The sequence below is a fragment of the Anolis sagrei genome, chromosome 7 (assembly GCF_037176765.1).
Source record: "Anolis sagrei isolate rAnoSag1 chromosome 7, rAnoSag1.mat, whole genome shotgun sequence".
Lineage (NCBI taxonomy): Eukaryota > Metazoa > Chordata > Lepidosauria > Squamata > Dactyloidae > Anolis > Anolis sagrei.
In genome coordinates, this window is record NC_090027.1 from 7,197,214 (window position 1) to 7,216,055 (window position 18,842).

The 18,842-nt window shown below is 45.1% G+C and overlaps 1 protein-coding gene across 1 annotated transcript in view; it reads right to left on the reverse strand.

Moving 5' to 3' along the window:
- Positions 1 to 1,256: 1,256 nt before the first annotated feature.
- ADRA1A (adrenoceptor alpha 1A) overlaps positions 1,257 to 18,842 on the reverse strand; it is a 72,599-nt gene continuing 55,013 nt past the window's right edge. The window contains 2 exon segments of the mRNA XM_060787261.2: positions 1,257 to 2,381; positions 2,383 to 2,588. Coding sequence (XP_060643244.2) covers positions 2,082 to 2,381; positions 2,383 to 2,588 — 506 coding nt within the window. The 3' untranslated portion in view covers positions 1,257 to 2,081.

Consider the following 18,842-nt stretch of genomic DNA (forward strand, 5'->3'; position numbering starts at 1 on the left):
GCCTCATGTGCAGAGGAAGAATGTGACTGTGGAGCAGAACAGACAACTCTGCATCTGTATGCTTGTCCACTATGCCCTGCCTGATGTACAGAGGAAGAATGTGACTGTGGAGCAGAACAGACAACTCCGCATTTGTGTGCTAGTCCACTATGCCCTGCCTCATGTGCAGAGGAAGAATGTGACTGTGGAGCAGAACAGAAAACTCCGCATGTGTATGCTTGTCCACTATGCCCTGCCTGATGTACAGAGGAAGAACGTGACTGTGGAGCAGAACAGACAACTCCGCATTTGTATGCTTGTACACTATGCCCTGCCTGATGTACAGAGGAAGAATTGTTGGAGGCTACAGACGATGCCATTGCTGTTGCCGTTTTTGGTCAAAAGATATTTAGCCGCCTGTGCGCCTTCTATTTTTATCAGTTTTATACTAATTCATGCAATGCTTTTGATATGAAATTAAAAAAAATTAAAAATGGCCATACAGCCCAAAAAACTCACAGCAACCCAGTGATTCTGGTCATGAAACACCTTCGACAATACAATAACTTCTGAATTTTCTCAAAAGCTTCCTTTTTTATCTCTTCTCAAATTGACCCATCTCGAAAATAGTTTTTTTTTCAATCACAAAAAATGAATGTTTGCAATTAAAAGTACCTGTGATGAAAACCAAGACCACGTATTGACAGTTCTCAGTTATAGGATATATTACAACACCGTTTTCGTTCCTTGGTAAACAAAACTGTCAAACGATCTGAAATCAAATAAAATGAATCACAGAATCTTAAAAACAGAAGGGAAATAATATCAGCATCGGTGGGTTGTTGTAGGTTTTTTCGGGATATATGGCCTTGTTCTAAAGGCATTTTCTCCTGACGTTTCGCCTGCATCTATGGCAAGCATCCTCAGAGGTAGTGAGGTCTGTTGGAACTAGGAAAAAGGGTTTATATATATCTGTGTAATGTCCAGGGTGGACAAAGGACTCTTGTCCTGCTGGAGCTAGGTGTGAATGTTTCAGCTGACCACCTTGATTAGCATTTAATTGCCTGGCAGTGCCTGGAGCAATCTTTTGTTGAGAGGTGATTGATGTCCTTGTTTGTTTCCTCTCTGTTGTTGTGCTGTTCTAATTTTAGAGTTTTTTTTTTAATACTGGTAACCAGATTTTGTTCATTTTCATGTTTTCCTCCTTTCTGTTGAAACATTCACACCTAGCTCCAACAGACAAGAGTCCCTTTGTCCCATCCTGGTCATTACACAGATATATAAACCACATTTTCCTAGTTCCAACAGACCTCACTACCTCAGAGGATGCTTGCCATAGATGCAGGCGAAACGTCAGGAGAAAATGCCTTTAGAACATGGCCATATATCCCGAAAAAAACCTACAACAACCCAGGTGATTCTGGCCATGAAAGCCTTCAACAATACACTATCAGCATCAAGCTCCAACAGACAAGAGTTCTTTGTCCCACCCTGGTCATTCCACAGATATATAAACTCATTTTCCTAGTTCCAACAGACCTCACTACCTCTGAGGATGCTTGCCATAGATGCAGGCGAAACATCAGGAGAAAATGCCTTTAGAACATGGCCATATATCCCGAAAAAACCTACAACAACCCAGTGATTCTGGCCATGAAAGCCTTCAACAATACACTATCAGCATCAAGCTCCAACAGACAAGAGTTCTTTGTCCCACCCTGGTCATTCCACAGATATATAAACTCATTTTCCTAGTTCCAACAGACCTCACTACCTCTGAGGATGCTTGCCATAGATGCAGGCGAAACGTCAGGAGAAAATGCCTTTAGAACATGGCCATATATCCCGAAAAAACCTACAACAACCCAGTGATTTCGGCCATGAAAGCCTTCAACAATCAGCATCATTTTAAGGAGTCCAGCCTGAAATGGGTCCACAGATTCCAGTGTGATTTCTATCACTTTGGTGGACATGCTTTCCACTAAAGATGGGGTTTGGCCCAAAGTCTCTGCACATCAGTATTCTCCATCGTTGGCTTTCTTCTTAGTCTTCTCCTCATAGTCTATGAATCTCAGCCAGTTCTATTGGAAGGACATGCAACTTCAGACATCCTCTCCATTATCACTGATAGAGATTGTGTGTATTTTAATAGTGGGCACTTTCTGACCCTTCGGGTGATCGTTTCCTGATGTGCCAGCACAGCAGCATACCCGCAGGAAACCTTTGCTCTTTACTTTGGCCTTGTCTTTAGAGCTCGCACTCTTGGTCGACATGCTTTGCACCGCCGAGAAAAGTTTCCACTCGCAGATACCATCTGATTTGGAAATCTTGTAGAAGTTCTCTCCGGAGTTGACGGGGATACAGACAACGTCTTTCGGAGTCTCTGCAACGTGGTTGCTCGGTATGGTGGTGGTTAAAGCTCAGGGAGTATTTGCTGGCCGAGTATCTCCGTGGAAGACACCGGCCTCGGAGGACATTCTGGAATGCCTTCTTAAACTCTTGACTTGAACACGGGTAGATGATGGGGTTGATGCAGCTGTTCAGATAGCCAAGCCAAAAGGCAATTTTAAAAACAGTGTCCGAGGGCTTGCTCTCCGGAAAGAAAGAACCTGAAAGAGAAAATGCACAGAATCTTTAACAGACGGAAAAGGAAGAAAGAAAGCACCATTTCAGGTTATTATTATTATTATTATTATTATTATTATTATTATTAACTTTATTTGTACCCCCGCTAGCATCTCCCGGAGGACTCGATGCGGCTTACACAGGCCGAAGCCTCAAAACACAATACAATAGAGAATATAACATCACAACAACAAGGCAAATCAAACAATAAGCAAAATAACATAACACCGCAATACTAAGTAAATCAAACAATAAGCAAAATAACAACAATGGCAGTACATCAGGACATTATTAAAAACTGGTTCGGCCGGCGCACTGGGGTACAAGGGTTAAAAGTGCTGAATGGCAGGAGGCACGTAGGGTTAAAAGTGCGATGTGCAGCGACAATTTGTTATGCTAACGGTGCTACTAGGACTTGGGGTGGGGATTCCTAGTCTGGGAAGGCACAACGGAACAGCCAAGTTTTTAAGTTCCTTCTGAAAACGGCTAGAGTGGGGGCCTGTCTGAGATCTTTTGGGAGGGCGTTCCAAAGTCGGCGGGGCCGCCACAGAAAAGGCCCTGTCACGTGTCCCCACCAAGCGCGCTTGCGACGTGGGTGGGATCACGAGCAGGGCCTCTCCAGATTGACCGTAACGAGGCGCGTGGGGTTCGTAGATGGTGATGCGGTCACGCAGGTAGGGTGGTCCCAAACCGTTTAGGGCTTTGTAGGTGAGAACCTGCACCTTGAATTGGGCTCGGAAAACAGATGGCAGCCAATGGAGCTCCTTAAACAGAGGGGTAGACCTCTCTTGATAATGAGCTCCGGTTAGTATCCTAGCTGCTGCCCGCTGGACCAATTGAAGTTTCCGAGCCGTCTTCAAGGGCAGCCCCACGTAGAGCGCATTGCAGTAATCCATTCTAGAGGTGACCAAGGCATGGACCACCCCAGCCAGATCAGCCTTCACGAGGTATGGTCGCAGTTGGCGCACAAGTCTCAGTTGCGCAAAGGCCCTCCCGGATACTGCCGACACCTGAGCCTCAAGTGTAAGCGAAGAATCCAAGAGGACATTATCTAGAATCAGGCATGTAGCCCGGGGGGGGGGGGGGGGGGGGGCTCGGGGTCCAGATCCATCATTGTTTGTGTCCACAGTGCTCTCTGGATGTAGGTGAACTACAAGTCCAAAATACTTCACCTTGTTGATGGGAAGCTTCCCACCGGAGTGGAAATCATCTATCGGACAGATGTCAAGCTATTTAACCTCAGCAGACTGAAAGCCAAAACCAAGGTTACAACAACATCTATTATAGAACTCCAGTATGCTGATGACAACGTCATCTGTGCACATTCAGAAGAAGACCTACAAGCAGGCATATAGCCAGGCGGGGGGCTTGAGGGGCTTCAGCCCCCCCCCCCCCCGAAATTCTCATGGTGGTTTGCGAAAAGGCCTTACTGGTGCATTACTTAAACTGTTATGTTTATTCATATCATGATCTGATCACCCTACTCAATATATCCCATATGCATGGGGGTATTGGGGTAATGATACAAAAGGTTTGCTGGGTAGACCCTCTTTCACTCAGACTTAGCCCCCCCAAACCCCCACCTGAAAAAAATTCACCCCCCCCCCCAAAACGAAATCCTGGCTACGGGCCTGTCTAGAATAGATCTAGCTCCAGCAGAGAAGAGTCCTTTGTCCCACCCTGGTCATTCCACAGATATATAAACCCTTTTGCCTAGTTCCAACAGACCTCACTACCTCTGAGGATGCTTGCCATAGATGTAGGTGAAACGTCAGGAGAGAATGCCTCTAGACCATGGCCATACAGTCTGAAAAAACCTACATCAACCCAGATCTAGAATAGTGTTTCTCAACCTCATGAAGAGGATATCAGAGAGGTCACCAAAGACCATAATGAAACCCAGTATTTTCTGTTGGTCATGGGGATCTGTGTGGGAGGTTTGGCCCAATTCTATCATTGGTGGGGTTCAGAATGCCCTTTGTTTGTAGGTGAACTATACATCCCAGCAATTAAAAAAAAGATCTTGGAATTCTCATGGACAACAAGTTGAACATAAGCCAACAATGTGATGCGCTGGCAAAAAAAGCCAATGGGATTTTGGCCTGCATCATAGAATCATAGAATCATAGAATCATAGAATCACAGAATCACAGAATCATAGAATCAAAAAGTTGGAAGAGACCTCATGGACCATCCAGTCCAAGCCCATTCTGCCAAGAAGCAGGAATATTGCATTCAAATCACCCCTGACAGATGGCCATCCAGCCTCTGTTTAAAAGCTTCCAAAGAAGGAGCCTCCACCACACTCCGGGGCAGAGAGTTCCACCGCTGAACGGCTCTCACAGTCAGGAAGTTCTTCCTCATGTTCAGATGGAATCTCCTCTCTTGTAGTTTGAAGCCATTGTTTCGCGTCCTAGTCTCCAAGGAAGCAGAAAACAAGCTTGCTCCCTCCTCCCTGTGGATTCCTCTCACATATTTATACATGGCTATCATATTTCTTCTCATCCTTCTCTTCTTCAGGCTAAACATGCCCAGCTCTTTAAGCCGCTCCTCATAGGGCTTGTTCTCCAGACCCTTGATCATTTTAGTCACCCTCCTCTGGACACATTCCAGCTTGTCAATATCTCTCTTGAATTGTGGTGCCCAGAATTGGACACAGTATTCCAGGTGTGGTCTAACCAAAGCGGAATAGAGCATGGGGAGCAGGACTTCCCTAGATCTAGATACTAGACTCCTATTAATGCAGGCCAAAATCCCATTGGCTTATTTTGCCACCACATCACATTGTTTGCTCATGTTTAACTCGTTGTCCACGAGGACTCCAAGATCTTTTTCACACGTACTGTTCTCGAGCCAGGCATTGTCCCCCATTCTGTATCTTTGCATTTTGTTTTTCCTGCCAAAGTGGAATGTAGTGTCTGGAGTATTGGGAGGGAGAGCCAATACTCCAGAGGACAGGAGCAGGATTCAAAATGATCAAAACGATTTTGACAGATTAGAGACATGGGTCAAAACTAACAAAATTAAGTTCAACAGTGACAAATGCAAGATACTCCACTTAGGCAGAAAAAAGGAAATGCAAAGAGACAGAATGGGGGACGAGGCCTGGCTCGAGAGCAGTACGTATGAAAATGATCTTGGAGTCCTCGTGGACAACAAGTTAAACATGAGCCAGGAATGTGATGTGGCAGCAAAAAAAGTTTGGTTCAATTCCATCCTTGGTGGAGTTCAGAATACTCTTTGATTGTAGGTGAACTATAAATCCCAGCAACTACAACTCCCAAATGACAAAATCATAATTGTTTGAGTGATGGTCACTCCTTGCGTATTGAGATGTTTTGTTGCCAAATGTGGTGTGATTTCGTTCATTGGTTCTTTTGTTTTTAAGGTACTCATTATGCACAGAGCATTTTTATATATATAGATAGAGTAAAATAATGGAAAATTTCAACTCGGGTCTAAGCCGAAGGGGGCTTTTTCAGCCTAAAAAAGGACTGAAAAACTAGGCTTATACTTGAGTATATACAGTACTTTACAATCAAATATTTTTTAAAAAAGAAAGAAACAACAAGAAAAAGGAGACCTAAAAAAAACGAAAGAGAAAAAAAAAGGTGGGGGGGGGAGTTGTTGTTGTTCATTTGTTCAGTCGTCTCCGACTCTTCGTGACCTCATGGACCAGCCCACGCCAGAGCTCCCTGTCGGCCGTTACCACCCCCAGCTCCCTCAAGGTCAGTCCAGTCACTTCAAGGATGCCATCCATCCTTCTTGCCCTTGGTCGGCCCCTCTTCCTTTTGCCTTCCACTTTCCCAAGCATAATTGTCTTCTCCAGGCTCTCCTGTCTCCTCATGATGTGGCCAAAGTACTTCAACTTTGTCTCTAGTATCTTTCCCTCCAGTGAACAGTCGGGCTTTATTTCCGGGGGGGGGGGGGGGGGAAGACATGTAACTAATTTACTGCAGGGCTGTGACTCCCTAATCCTGATTGGAATGAAAAGTAAAAAAAAACCTTTACTATTGCAGACCCAACTAGATAATCCTACTAAAATGATTAATAAGCACATCCATGGATTATTACATCATTATAAATTACATGTTATCATTTGGCTGGATTCCTGACTTTGCTGTTTCAAAACTGGGGGATATGTATAAATCTGGAAAGCTGGAATGGGTCTATTTCAGTCTAGGTCAGGACCCCTTAAACTTTTCTACTCTCAGCCCTTTTCTGCGAGAAAAATGTTTTCATAGGGTATAGGGTTTCGAACAGGGTATAGGGTTACAGCCGGTGCTGGATGGGGTCGCACTCCCCTTGAAGGCGCAGGTTCGCAGCTTGGGTGTGATCCTGGATTCATCGCTGAGCCTGGAGCCCCAGGTCTCGGCAGTGACCAGGGGAGCATTTGCACAGCTTAGGCTCGTGCGCCAGCTGCGTCCGTACCTCAGGAAGTCTGACTTGGCCATGGTAGTCCATGCTCTGGTTACATCTCGCTTAGACTACTGCAACGCTCTCTACATGGGGTTGCCCTTGAAGACGGCCCGGAAGCTTCAATTGGTCCAGCGTGCGGCAGCCATGTTACTAACAGGAGCGGGACGCAGGGAGCATACAACACCCTGTTGTACCAGCTCCATTGGCTGCCGATTTGCTACCGGGCTCAATTCAAGGTGCTGGCGTTGGCCTATAAATCCCTAAACGGTTCCGGCCCAAGATACCTATCAGACCGCATCTCGGCCTACGAGCCCACCAGGACTTTGAGATCGTCCGGGGAGGCCCTGCTCTCAATCCCGCCTGCCTCACAGGCACGCCTGGCGGGGACGAGAGACAGGGTCTTCTCAGTGGTGGCTCCTCGGCTGTGGAACACCCTTCCCGTGGACATCAGACTGGCTCCTTCCCTGATGATATTCCGCAGGAAACTAAAGACTTGGCTGTTCAAGAAGGCGTTCGAACAAGAAGTGCAATAATTGGGAATGACGACAGGAATGGAACAACGGAAAATGATACTGGATTGTGGTTTAATGATGAGACGACACGAATGGCTTTTTGTATTTTTGTATTACTGATATTGTTGATGGTTTTGATGACGATGTTTTTGGTTATTGCTAGATTGATTTTAGATTGTGTCTTGTAATTTGTACCCTGTCCTTTCTATGTTGTACACCGCTGTGAGTCGCCCCCGGGCTGAGAACAGCGGTATAGAAGCACAGTAAATAAATAAATAATATATGAGTATATAAAATGGGTATAAAAATCAAACATTTACTGATAACAAAACAACATTTGCAACACTGCAGACTAATTCAGCCATAGCAGAACACCTGACAAACCAACCTGGACACAGCATATTATATGAGACCACAGAGAAACTTTACCACACTAACAACCACCATGTCAGACTACACAGAGAAGCCACTGAAATACACAAGCATGTGGACAATTTCAACAGAAAGGAAGAAACCATGAAAATTGATTTCCAGGTGGAAGGCGGTCCCGGTGGGGGTTGGCTTGATGTGCCTTCCCAAATGGATTGAAGGTGGTGCTGTTGAACGCCAGATCTGTCAATGGAAAAACAACTTTCATCCAGGACCTAATCCTGGATGAATGGGCAGATCTGGCGTGCATCACGGAGACCTGGCTGGACAAGACTGGAGGTGTGAATTTGACCCAGCTCTGCCCGCCAGGTTTTTCCGTGCAGCACCAGCCGAGATCCGGAGGGCGGGGAGGCGGGGTTGCAGTGGTCTACAGAGATTCAATCCCTCTGACCAGGGGCCCCCATCCCGCAGTCAACAAATTTTGAATGTGTCCACCTGAGGGTGGGTGACCGGGACAGAATAGGGATTCTGTTGGTGTACCGTCCACCTCGCTGCACCACAGTCTCCCTGCCTGAGCTAGCGGGAGTGGTCTCGAGCCTGGCATTGGAGTCTCAGCAGCTCATCGTGCTGGGGGACTTCAATGTCCATGCCGAGGCGGCCCTTTCAGGAGCGGCTCAGGACTTCATATCTGCCATGGCAACCATGGGGCTGTCCCAACAAGTATCTGGCTCCACCCACAGTGCAGGACACACATTGGACTTGGTTTTCTGCCAGGGATGGGAGGAAGGTGCCGGTGTTGAGGAGCTAACCATCTTTCCGTTGCCATGGACCGACCACTTCCTGGTCAGATTTAGGCTCACTGCACCCCCTAACCTTTGCAGAGGTGGAGGACCCATTAGATTTTTATATTGATGCATTGAATTTTTGCTCTTTTTGTGTGTTGTGAACCACGGTGAGTCGCCTTCGGGCTGAGAACTGCGGTATAGAAGCAAAGTAAATAAATAATAAATAAATAAATTCCTCTTGGCATGTTTCTCTCTTTCACCCTCCATTCCTGCCTCTCTCTGTGGCTCACTGAGATGGGCCAACTAAGGAACAGGTAGATCATCTGGACACTTCTGGTTGCTTCTGAGGATGTCTTGCAATCCTGCGAGGAGGCTTCTCTCATATCCTAATCCATCTAAAACACAGACATGTGCCTTTCACCTTAAGAACAGACAAGCATCCCAAGCTCTTAGGATGACCTGGGAAGGAATCCCACTGGAGCATTGCAGCTCACCCACATACCTCGGAGTCACCCTGGACTGTGCTCTGACCTACAAGAAGCACTGCCTGAACATCAAGCAAAAAATGGGTGCTAGAAACAATATCATACGAAAGCTGACTGGCACAACCTGGGGATCACAACCAGACACAGTGAAGACATCTGCCCTTGCGCTATGCTACTCTGCTGCTGCGTATGCATGCCCAGTGTGGAATACATCTCACCACACTAAAACAGTGGATGTGGCTCTTAATGAGACATGCCGTATTATCAAGGGGTGTCTGCGCCCTACACCACTGGAGAAATTACACTGCTTAGCCAGTGTGCTGGTACAACTGCACCAGGAGCTCCAATTTTGTTCGCTTTGCATTTAATGTTTGTTGCAGTCCTAAGTTTCAGGGACTCTGCAGATAGGTGGCTTCTTTTGGCTGCAATCATAGGGCAAGCCACCTGTCAATTATAGTTAGGTTCCCTTGTCCCACCCCCCTTTGGAGTTTTGGAGGGAATAGGAGCCTTTTTGGTTCTGTTCTCACATGGCAGCTTTTGCACAGGACATAATACCAAGAGCTCCTGTAGAAAGCTTCGTCTTCTATGGCTTAGCCGGGGAGATATACAGCCTACAGCCTGACTGGAGTTATACAGCCCTGAGGGACTTCAGCCAGCCATCACAGCAACCTGAACTCCTTCTTTTCCCCTGGAAGTCTACAAAGCTCTGCTTGGTAAGGGTCTCTCGCGGAAGCCAGACGCAGTTGGGACCGGGTGCAGGGGCCCCACGTCAACAGAGGCAAGTACAGACTGCCCAGATTAGAAGTAAGGATTTCCCCACTAGTTAATTACAGTTAAGAAGATAGTGCCTGTTCCCTGTCAACAAGATTGCAAGAGCCAATAGACAGTTAAGAAAGCTTGAAAGTACCTGTTTGTTTTCATCAATAAAGAACTTTGTTGGATTTACTTTAAGCATTCTACAGATTCTGTTTGGGGGAATCTAAGGGCCTTTAATCTGAGGCTGCCCCGGCATCCCATTGGGCACTCAGACTGTCCTGTCTACAGTCATGTGCACAGACCCAGTGTGCGACAGCACAGCCGGTATTGCACCACCTGACATCCGCCGGGAAGTAGCAGCCAATAGTGAAAGGACCAAGGCAGAGACATCTCCAGCTCATCCCCTGTTTGGGTATCAGCCAGCACGTCAACGACTTAAATCAAGAAATAGTTTTCTAAAATCTACAGAGACATTCGCTGGAACACCACAGCAAGCGAGAGTTCAAAAGTGGCAGGCTCAAACCCAGCACCTCAATCAATCGGTGATACCAGATGAGAGACTCCCTCCTGGGCACACAGATGATGGGATGACTTGGAAGACACTGAACAGACTGCACTCTGGCACCACAAGATGCAGAGCCAATCTTAAGAAATGGGGCCACAAAGTGGAATCCACGTCATGCAAGTGTGGAGAAGAGCAAACCACTGACCACCTGCTGCAATGCACCCTGAGCCCTGTTACTTGCACAATGGAGGACCTTCTTGTAGTGACACCAGAGGCACTCCAAGTGGCCAGATACTGGTCAAAGGACATTTAATCAGCTACCAAGCTTGCACACTTTGTGTTTTGTCTGTCTGTCTGTCTGTTTTGTTAAAAATGTAATACAACTGTCTGGTTGCTCCTGACACAATCAATCAATCAATCAATCAATCAATCAATCAATAACTGAAGGACGGAAAACGTAAGGTTGGTGGACAGGCAAAGAGATTTAAACATGGGCTTAAAGCCAAACTTAAAAACTGTGGCATAGACACCAAGAATTGTGAACCCTTGAGTCCTCTAAGTGAAGGTCAGCTGTGACCAGTAGTGCTGTGGAATTTGAAGAGGCACGAATATAGGGCAAAAGGGAAAAACATGTCAAGAGGAAGATGCATCAAGCCGATCTTGACCAGGACTGCCTTCCATCTAGAAACCAATGTCCTCACTGTGGAAGAACATGTGAGTCAAGAACAGGTCTCCACAGTCACCTATGGACTTTGGTCAAAGGACATTTAATCAACGACCAAGTTTGCAAAATTTTTGTTTTTTTTAATGTTTGTTTGCTTTGTTCTGTTAGAAATGTAACACAATGGTCTGGTTGCTGATGGCACGATAAATAAAATAAATAAATCTGGACACTGGCTTTGAAATCAGCAGATACATGCTGAATCCGGGTCTGCTCTGAGGCAGGAATACGCCAGAGTATCCTGTCCAGTGTAGTCTCATCTGTTTTTACTAACACATCATGATTCAATGCAATGTATTAGCCATTTTTTTTCACAATTCTGCTATCTCAGATCCTTCCAGGGATCGAACCTACACCCTTACTCATACAAAGCATTAGGCCTGGGTAACAACGCAAAAAATTGTTTCTAAAATTGATTTGTATTTGGGGGGTTTTTGTGTTTCGATATTTAAAATAATTACAAAACTTTCCTTTAAAAAAGTTCAGTATTTACGAAATTTCGTTAATATTAGCAAATCGATTTGTTAAGATAGCGGACCCCCCGCGCATGCGCAAATCACCTCCGGAACTTCGTTATTGAGACGGGGGTCGATTCGTTAAGGTGATAACGAATTGATTCGTTAAAAAAGAAATATTTTTCAGAAATATTTAAAAATGGAAAATTAACAAAATGCTTGCCCTGTTGTGGAGCGAACACAGCCACAGGACAGGGACAAACGCACACACACAGGCACACAAGGGTCTTTTCTTTTTTTAGAATATTTTTTGAATTTTTTGAAGAATAAAAAAAATATATTTTTCAGAAATATTTAAAAATGGAAAATTAACAATGCTTGCCCTGTTGTGGAGCGAACACAGCCACAGGACAAGGACAAACTCACACACAGGCACACAAGGGTCTTTTCTTTTTTTAGAATATTTTTTGAATTTTTTGAAGAATAAAAGAAAGATATTTTTCAGAAATATTTGAAAATGGAAAATTAACAATGCTTGCCCTGTTGTGGAACGAACACAGCCACAGGACAGGGACAAACTCACACACACAGGCACACAAGGGTCTTTTCTTTTTTTAGAATATTTTTTGAATTTTTTGAGGAATAAAAGAAAGATATTTTTCAGAAATATTTAAAAATGGAAAACTAACAAAATGCTGGCCCTGTTGTGGAGCGAACACAGCCACAGGACAGGGACAAACTCACACACACAGGCACACAAGGGTCTTTTCTTTTTTTAGAATATTTTTTGAATTTTTTGAAGAATAAAAGAAAGATATTTTTCAGAAATATTTGAAAATGGAAAAATAGGGCGAAAACAGGGCAAAGGCAAAGCCTCCCGGCTGCTCCCAGCCCAGGGAATGAATGAATGCAAGCAATGAATGGTCCTGTTCAACATCTTTATTAATGACTTAGATGAAGGGCTAGAAGGCATGATCATCAAGTTTGCAGACGACACCAAATTGGGAGGGATAGCCAATAGTCCAGAGGACAGGAGCAGAATTCAAAACGATCTTGACAGATTAGAGAGATGGGCCAAAACTAACAAAATGAAGTTCAACAGTGACAAATGCAAGATACTCCACTTTGGCAGAAAAAATGAAATGCAAAGATACAGAATGGGGGACGATGCCTGGCTCGAGAGCAGTACGTGTGAAAAAGATCTTGGAGTCCTCGTGGACAACAAGTTAAACATGAGCCAGGAATGTGATGTGGTGGCAAAAAAAGCCAATGGGATTTTGGCCTGCATCAATAGGAGTCTAGTGTCTAGATCTAAGGAAGTAACGCTACCCCTCAATTCTGCTTTGGTTAGACCACATCTGGAATATTGTGTCCAATTCTGGGCACCACAATTCAAGAGAGATATTGACAAGCTGGAATGTGTCCAGAGGAGGGCGACTAAAATGATCAAGGGTCTGGAGAACAAGCCCTATGAGGAGCGGCTTAGGGAACTGGGCATGTTTAGCCTGAAGAAGAGAAGGCTGAGAGGAGATATGTTAGCCATGTATAAATATGTGAGAGGAAGCCACAGGGAGGAGGGAGCAAGCTTGTTTTCTGCTTCCTTGGAGACTAGGACGCGCAACAATGGCTTCAAACTACAAGAGAGGAGATTCCATCTGAACATTAGGAAGAACTTCCTGACTGTGAGAGCCGTTCAGCAGTGGAACTCTCTGCCCCGGAGTGTGGTGGAGGCTCCTTCTTTGGAAGCTTTTAAGCAGAGGCTGGATGGCCATCTGTCAGGGGTGATTTGAATGCAATATTCCTGCTTCTTGGCAGGGGGTTGGACTGGATGGCCCATGAGGTCTCTTCCAACTCTTTGATTCTATGATTCTATGATTCTATGAATGCAAGCAAGCCAAGCCTCCCTCCCGCACCTCCCGTCTCCTCGCCTTCCCCAGCAATGAGCAATGCGGCCACGCGGAGCCGCTTTTAAAGGGCAGCCCGCCCAATCACAATCAGCCACGGTGCTTGGGAGCGCCGGATTGGCTCCCGGCGCACCCAGCATCCTCCATCCCTAAAACGTCATTTCCGAAACGGGCGGAAGCCTGTAAAAAAGATGGAGGATGCCTTTTCGATATTTAAAAACACTTCCGGGTTTAAAAAAAAGTTTTGAAATCATTTTGTAATTGTTAAAAATAACGAATATTTAACGAATTATAAAATTAACGAACGAAACCGCCCAGGCCTACAAAGCATGCACTTTCCTTCTTGTAACAAACCATACACTTCTCCTTTCCTAGTCTCTACCTTCCTCCTCCCCACCTTCTCCAAATAGTCTTTGTCTAACTCTGTAGTAAGAGCTTATAACTTCAGCAGTGATTGAAGCATATGGCTTTCTCCCACCAAAGTAATTAAAATGTGGAGAGCAAAGCAGCTCAAAGACCAGCTTCCAATTTCTGCTGCTATTCCCAGGCACAGAAGAATAATAGTTAGAAGTAAAAGGACTTCAGTAAGAAATATCCTTTCAGGGAGCGCAGCAGGCAAAAATTAGCAAGCTGTCACCTCCTCCTCCTCTTCTTCTTAATAACAGTGGGATTCAATTGATGTATATTAAGGGGAAAAAATGAATCGTTAGTCATGCATGATGCTAGACTGACCTATAAATTATGCATCTATGTTAAAACTTGGATGACGAGGGAAAGTTTTCCGGGCGATTTGCGTCCTTCATCGTCATTTTGGGAAATGTTAAAAAGAATACACAATTTATAGCGATGGAAGGGACATTTAACCCACTGTTCATATAGGATCCCCAATGAGAGCATTCCCAGCAGATAAAAGTTCAGCATCTTTTTGGAAACATCCAGAGAAAGAGAGCTAAATTTTGGGAAAATATTGATTTTTGAATGATTGACACATCCATTCAAGTGGGTTAGATGGCTACCTGTTGGAGAGGCTCTACCTAGCATTCCTGTTTTGGTGGGATATTGAACTCAATGGTTTACGGTAGTCCATGCTCTGGTTACATCCCGTATAGATTACTGCAAAGCATTCTATGTGGGGTTGCCTTTGATGATTGTTTGGAAGCTCCAAATGGTCCAACACATGGCAGCCAGTTTGCTAACGGGAGCGGAGCTCAGGGAGCACACAACTCCTATGTTGTGCCAATTGCACTGGCTGCCTGTTTGCTTCTGGGCACAATTCATAGTGCTAGCTTTAGCCTATAGATCTCTAAACGGTTCCAGCCCAGCTTACTTGTCCCAACGTATCTCTCCTTTTGAACCATCTAGGACTTTAAGATCATATGAGGAGGCCCTGCTCTTGGTCCTGCCTTTTTTACAGACACGTTTGGTGGGGACCAGAGACAGGGCCTTCTCAGTGGTGGCCCCTCGGCTGTGGAATGCCCTTCCCAGGGACATTAGATCAGCCCCCTTCCTCTTAACATTCAGCAAAAAAGTTAGAACTTGGCTTTTTGAGCAAACAATTGCATTTTAATTGATTGATTCCTGTGACCCTTTCCTATCTTCCCTTCAAGGGGGTCTGGATTTGAAGAACTGGGTTAAGGAAGCATCCTTCCTGTGACCCTTTTCTGTCTTCCCTTCAAGGGAGTCTGAATTTGAAGATTGGGTTAAGGAAGCATCTTTCCTGGGACCCTTTCTTATCATCCTTTCAAGGGAGTCTAGATTTGAAGAACGGGGTTAAGGAAGCATCCTTCCTGCGACCCTTTCCTATCTTCCCCTCAAGGGAGTCTGGATTTGAAGAACTGGGCTAAGGAAGTATCCTTCCTGTGACCCTTTCCTATCTTCCTTTCAAGGGAGTCTGGATTTGAAGAACTGGGTTAAGGAAGCATCCTTCCTGCGACCCTTTCCTGTCTTCCCTTCAAGGGAGTCTGAATTTGAAGAACTGGGTTAAGGAAGCACCCTTCCTGTGACCCTTTCCTATCTTCCCCTCAAGGGAGTCTGGATTTGAAGAACAGGGTTAAGGAAGCATCCTTCCTGGGATCCTTTCTTATCTTCCTTTCAAGGGAGTCAGGGTTTGAAGAACTGAGTTAAGGAAGCATCCTTCCTGTGACCCTTTCCTATCTTCCCTTTAAGGGAGTCTGGATTTGAAGAAAGGGGTTAAGGAAGTATCCTTCCTACAATCCTTTCCTATGTTCCTTTCAAGGGAGTCTAGATTTGAAGAACAGGGTTAAGGAAGCATCCTTCCTCCGACCCTTTCCTATCTTCCCTTCAAGGGAGTCTGGATTTGAAGAATGGGGTTAAGGAAGCATCCTTCCTCCGACCCTTTCCTATCTTCCCTTCAAGGGAGTCTAGATTTGAAGAACGGGGTTAAGGAAGCATCCTTCCTGCGACCCTTTCCTATCTTCCCCTCAAGGGAGTCTGGATTTGAAGAACTGGGCTAAGGAAGTATCCTTCCTGTGACCCTTTCCTATCTTCCTTTCAAGGGAGTCTGGATTTGAAGAACTGGGTTAAGGAAGCACCCTTCCTGTGACCCTTTCCTATCTTCCCCTCAAGGGAGTCTGGATTTGAAGAACAGGGTTAAGGAAGCATCCTTCCTGGGATCCTTTCTTATCTTCCTTTCAAGGGAGTCAGGGTTTGAAGAACTGAGTTAAGGAAGCATCCTTCCTGTGACCCTTTCCTATCTTCCCTTTAAGGGAGTCTGGATTTGAAGAAAGGGGTTAAGGAAGTATCCTTCCTACAATCCTTTCCTATGTTCCTTTCAAGGGAGTCTGGATTTGAAGAACAGGGTTAAGGAAGCATCCTTCCTCCGACCCTTTCCTATCTTCCCTTCAAGGGAGTCTGGATTTGAAGAAAGGGGTTAAGGAAGTATCCTTCCTACAATCCTTTCCTATGTTCCTTTCAAGGGAGTCTGGATTTGAAGAACAGGGTTAAGGAAGCATCCTTCCTCTGACCCTTTCCTATCTTCCCTTCAAGGGAGTCTGGATTTGAAGAATGGGGTTAAGGAAGCATCCTTCCTCCAACCCTTTCCTATCTTCCCTTCAAGGGAGTCTGGATTTGAAGAATGGGGTTAAGGAAGCATCCTTCCTGGGACCCTTTCCTATCATCCCTTCAAGAGAGTCAGGGTTTGAAGAACAGGGTTAAGGAAGCATCCTTCCTGGGACCCTTTCCTATCTTTCCTTCAAGAGAGTCAGGGTTTGAAGAATGGGGTTAAGGAAGCATCCTTCCTCCAACCCTTTCCTATCTTCCCTTCAAGGGAGTCTGGATTTGAAGAATGGGGTTAAGGAAGCATCCTTCCTGGGACCCTTTCCTATCATCCCTTCAAGAGAGTCAGGGTTTGAAGAACAGGGTTAAGGAAGCATCCTTCCTGGGACCCTTTCCTATCTTCCCTTCAAGAGAGTCAGGGTTTGAAGAATGGGGTTAAGGAAGCATCCTTCCTCCAACCCTTTCCTATCTTCCCTTCAAGGGAGTCTGGATTTGAAGAATGGGGTTAAGGAAGCATCCTTCCTGGGACCCTTTCCTATCATCCCTTCAAGAGAGTCAGGGTTTGAAGAACAGGGTTAAGGAAGCATCCTTCCTGGGACCCTTTCCTATCTTCCCTTCAAGAGAGTCAGGGTTTGAAGAATGGGGTTAAGGAAGCATCCTTCCTCCAACCCTTTCCTATCTTCCCTTCAAGGGAGTCTGGATTTGAAGAACGGGGTTAAGGAAGCATCCTTCCTGTGACCCTTTCTTATCTTCCTTTTGAGGAAGTCAGGGTTTGAAGAATGGGGTTAAGGAAGCATTTTTTCTGGAACCCTTTCCTTAGACGCAGCTTGCGTAAGACACATCAGGGCTTTCTTATATTCTGATTGGCCCAACAGGCAGGGCTCACAGAGAAACCCTATGCAAGCAGCATGTGGCAGCCTATCCATGCTGCGTGGTGTCGAATAGGGAAGGAGAAGCTGTGATCAGCTGCCATGTGGTCCTGTAACAGACAAAAAATTGTGATGCCTGAACCCTTACTGTTCTGTCGCATGCTGGGCCTCTAATAGCTGTATTTTTCTTTGGACGTATACTTTAAGCCCAGCAAGAAGCCAGGGGTGCCTCAAAGAGAGGTTCTCAAGGATTTTCCTGAAGTGATGGTCTTTAGAGACTTTAATGATACAACAAAGTCTTTATTATGGAACAAACAACAAATCTTCAATAGTTCAAACAACACTTCAAGGCTTTCTTAGTCTAGTACTCAATGGACTGGCACCTGACTTCAATTAACTGTACTTTCTCTGTAGAAAAAAAACCTTTTTAACCTCTCCCAGGCTGCTTTCTATCTATGCTTCATCGGTGTGGGTGCTACTACCAATTCCAAACGCGTCTGGATATTGAGTAGACCTACCAGCTGAGGCTTGAAGATATTTCAGCTGGAGTTCAGTGGATCTATAATGCTGTCCTCCCTCCGTGAATTTTTTGAGAACTTCAGGGCTGTTTCCCTCTGTGAGCTCTCAGCTGTGAGCTCTCAGCCAGAGCTTTTGGGACCTTTCCCCAGGAATTTCTGTTTCTATATCCCCGGATGTTTCTTTTCCTTGGATGCTCTTAAGAAAGGAAGCTTTACTATGGGACAAGCTGGTCTACGTCCTATAGCTTAGCAACCTTGTGTGAGACTGCCCAAAAAATGGCTCCTTTTCCTCCCAGAGTCCTGAACATGGGGCGGAACCAAAGCTTAATTAAGATGGACAGGTAGCCTACCCTATGGTTGCAAACTTTAACAGAAAGAAAATAAAGTTGGAGCTCCTGGTAGAGTCGTACCAGCACACTTACCTTTACGGCCATCTAGCCAAGCCGAACAAGCCAGATTGACCGAAGGGATCCAACCACTGAAGCCTAATACGTGCACAAGCCTAATATGCCTTCTTACATTAGGTTTCAAAGCAACTCAAATAATTTCCACCAGTAAGTTTAACATTGTAGTCCAGAATGCCAAAATAGAAGTAAAGTCCAATGTTCATTTTATCTAAACTTAGAAACACACTTGAACATTTTTTTTACAATCAAAGATATTGCCCTTTCAAGATTCCAAACAGAGAATTAGTAATGTATGGATTTCAGATTTCTAGATAACACCAAGTGACCTTAATGAGGAATGTTATAATTTTCTAGGACCTGTAGACACAGAAAAAAATGTGTTCCCTGCTGTGTGGTATGCTTCTTTCTGTGGAAAAATGTTTTAATTTTAATGCTGCTGTGCTGTTTTTAAATTATACCTTATGTATCATAAAATGCTGGCTGCCTTGGAATGATTTTGAATAAAGAAATGAATAAAA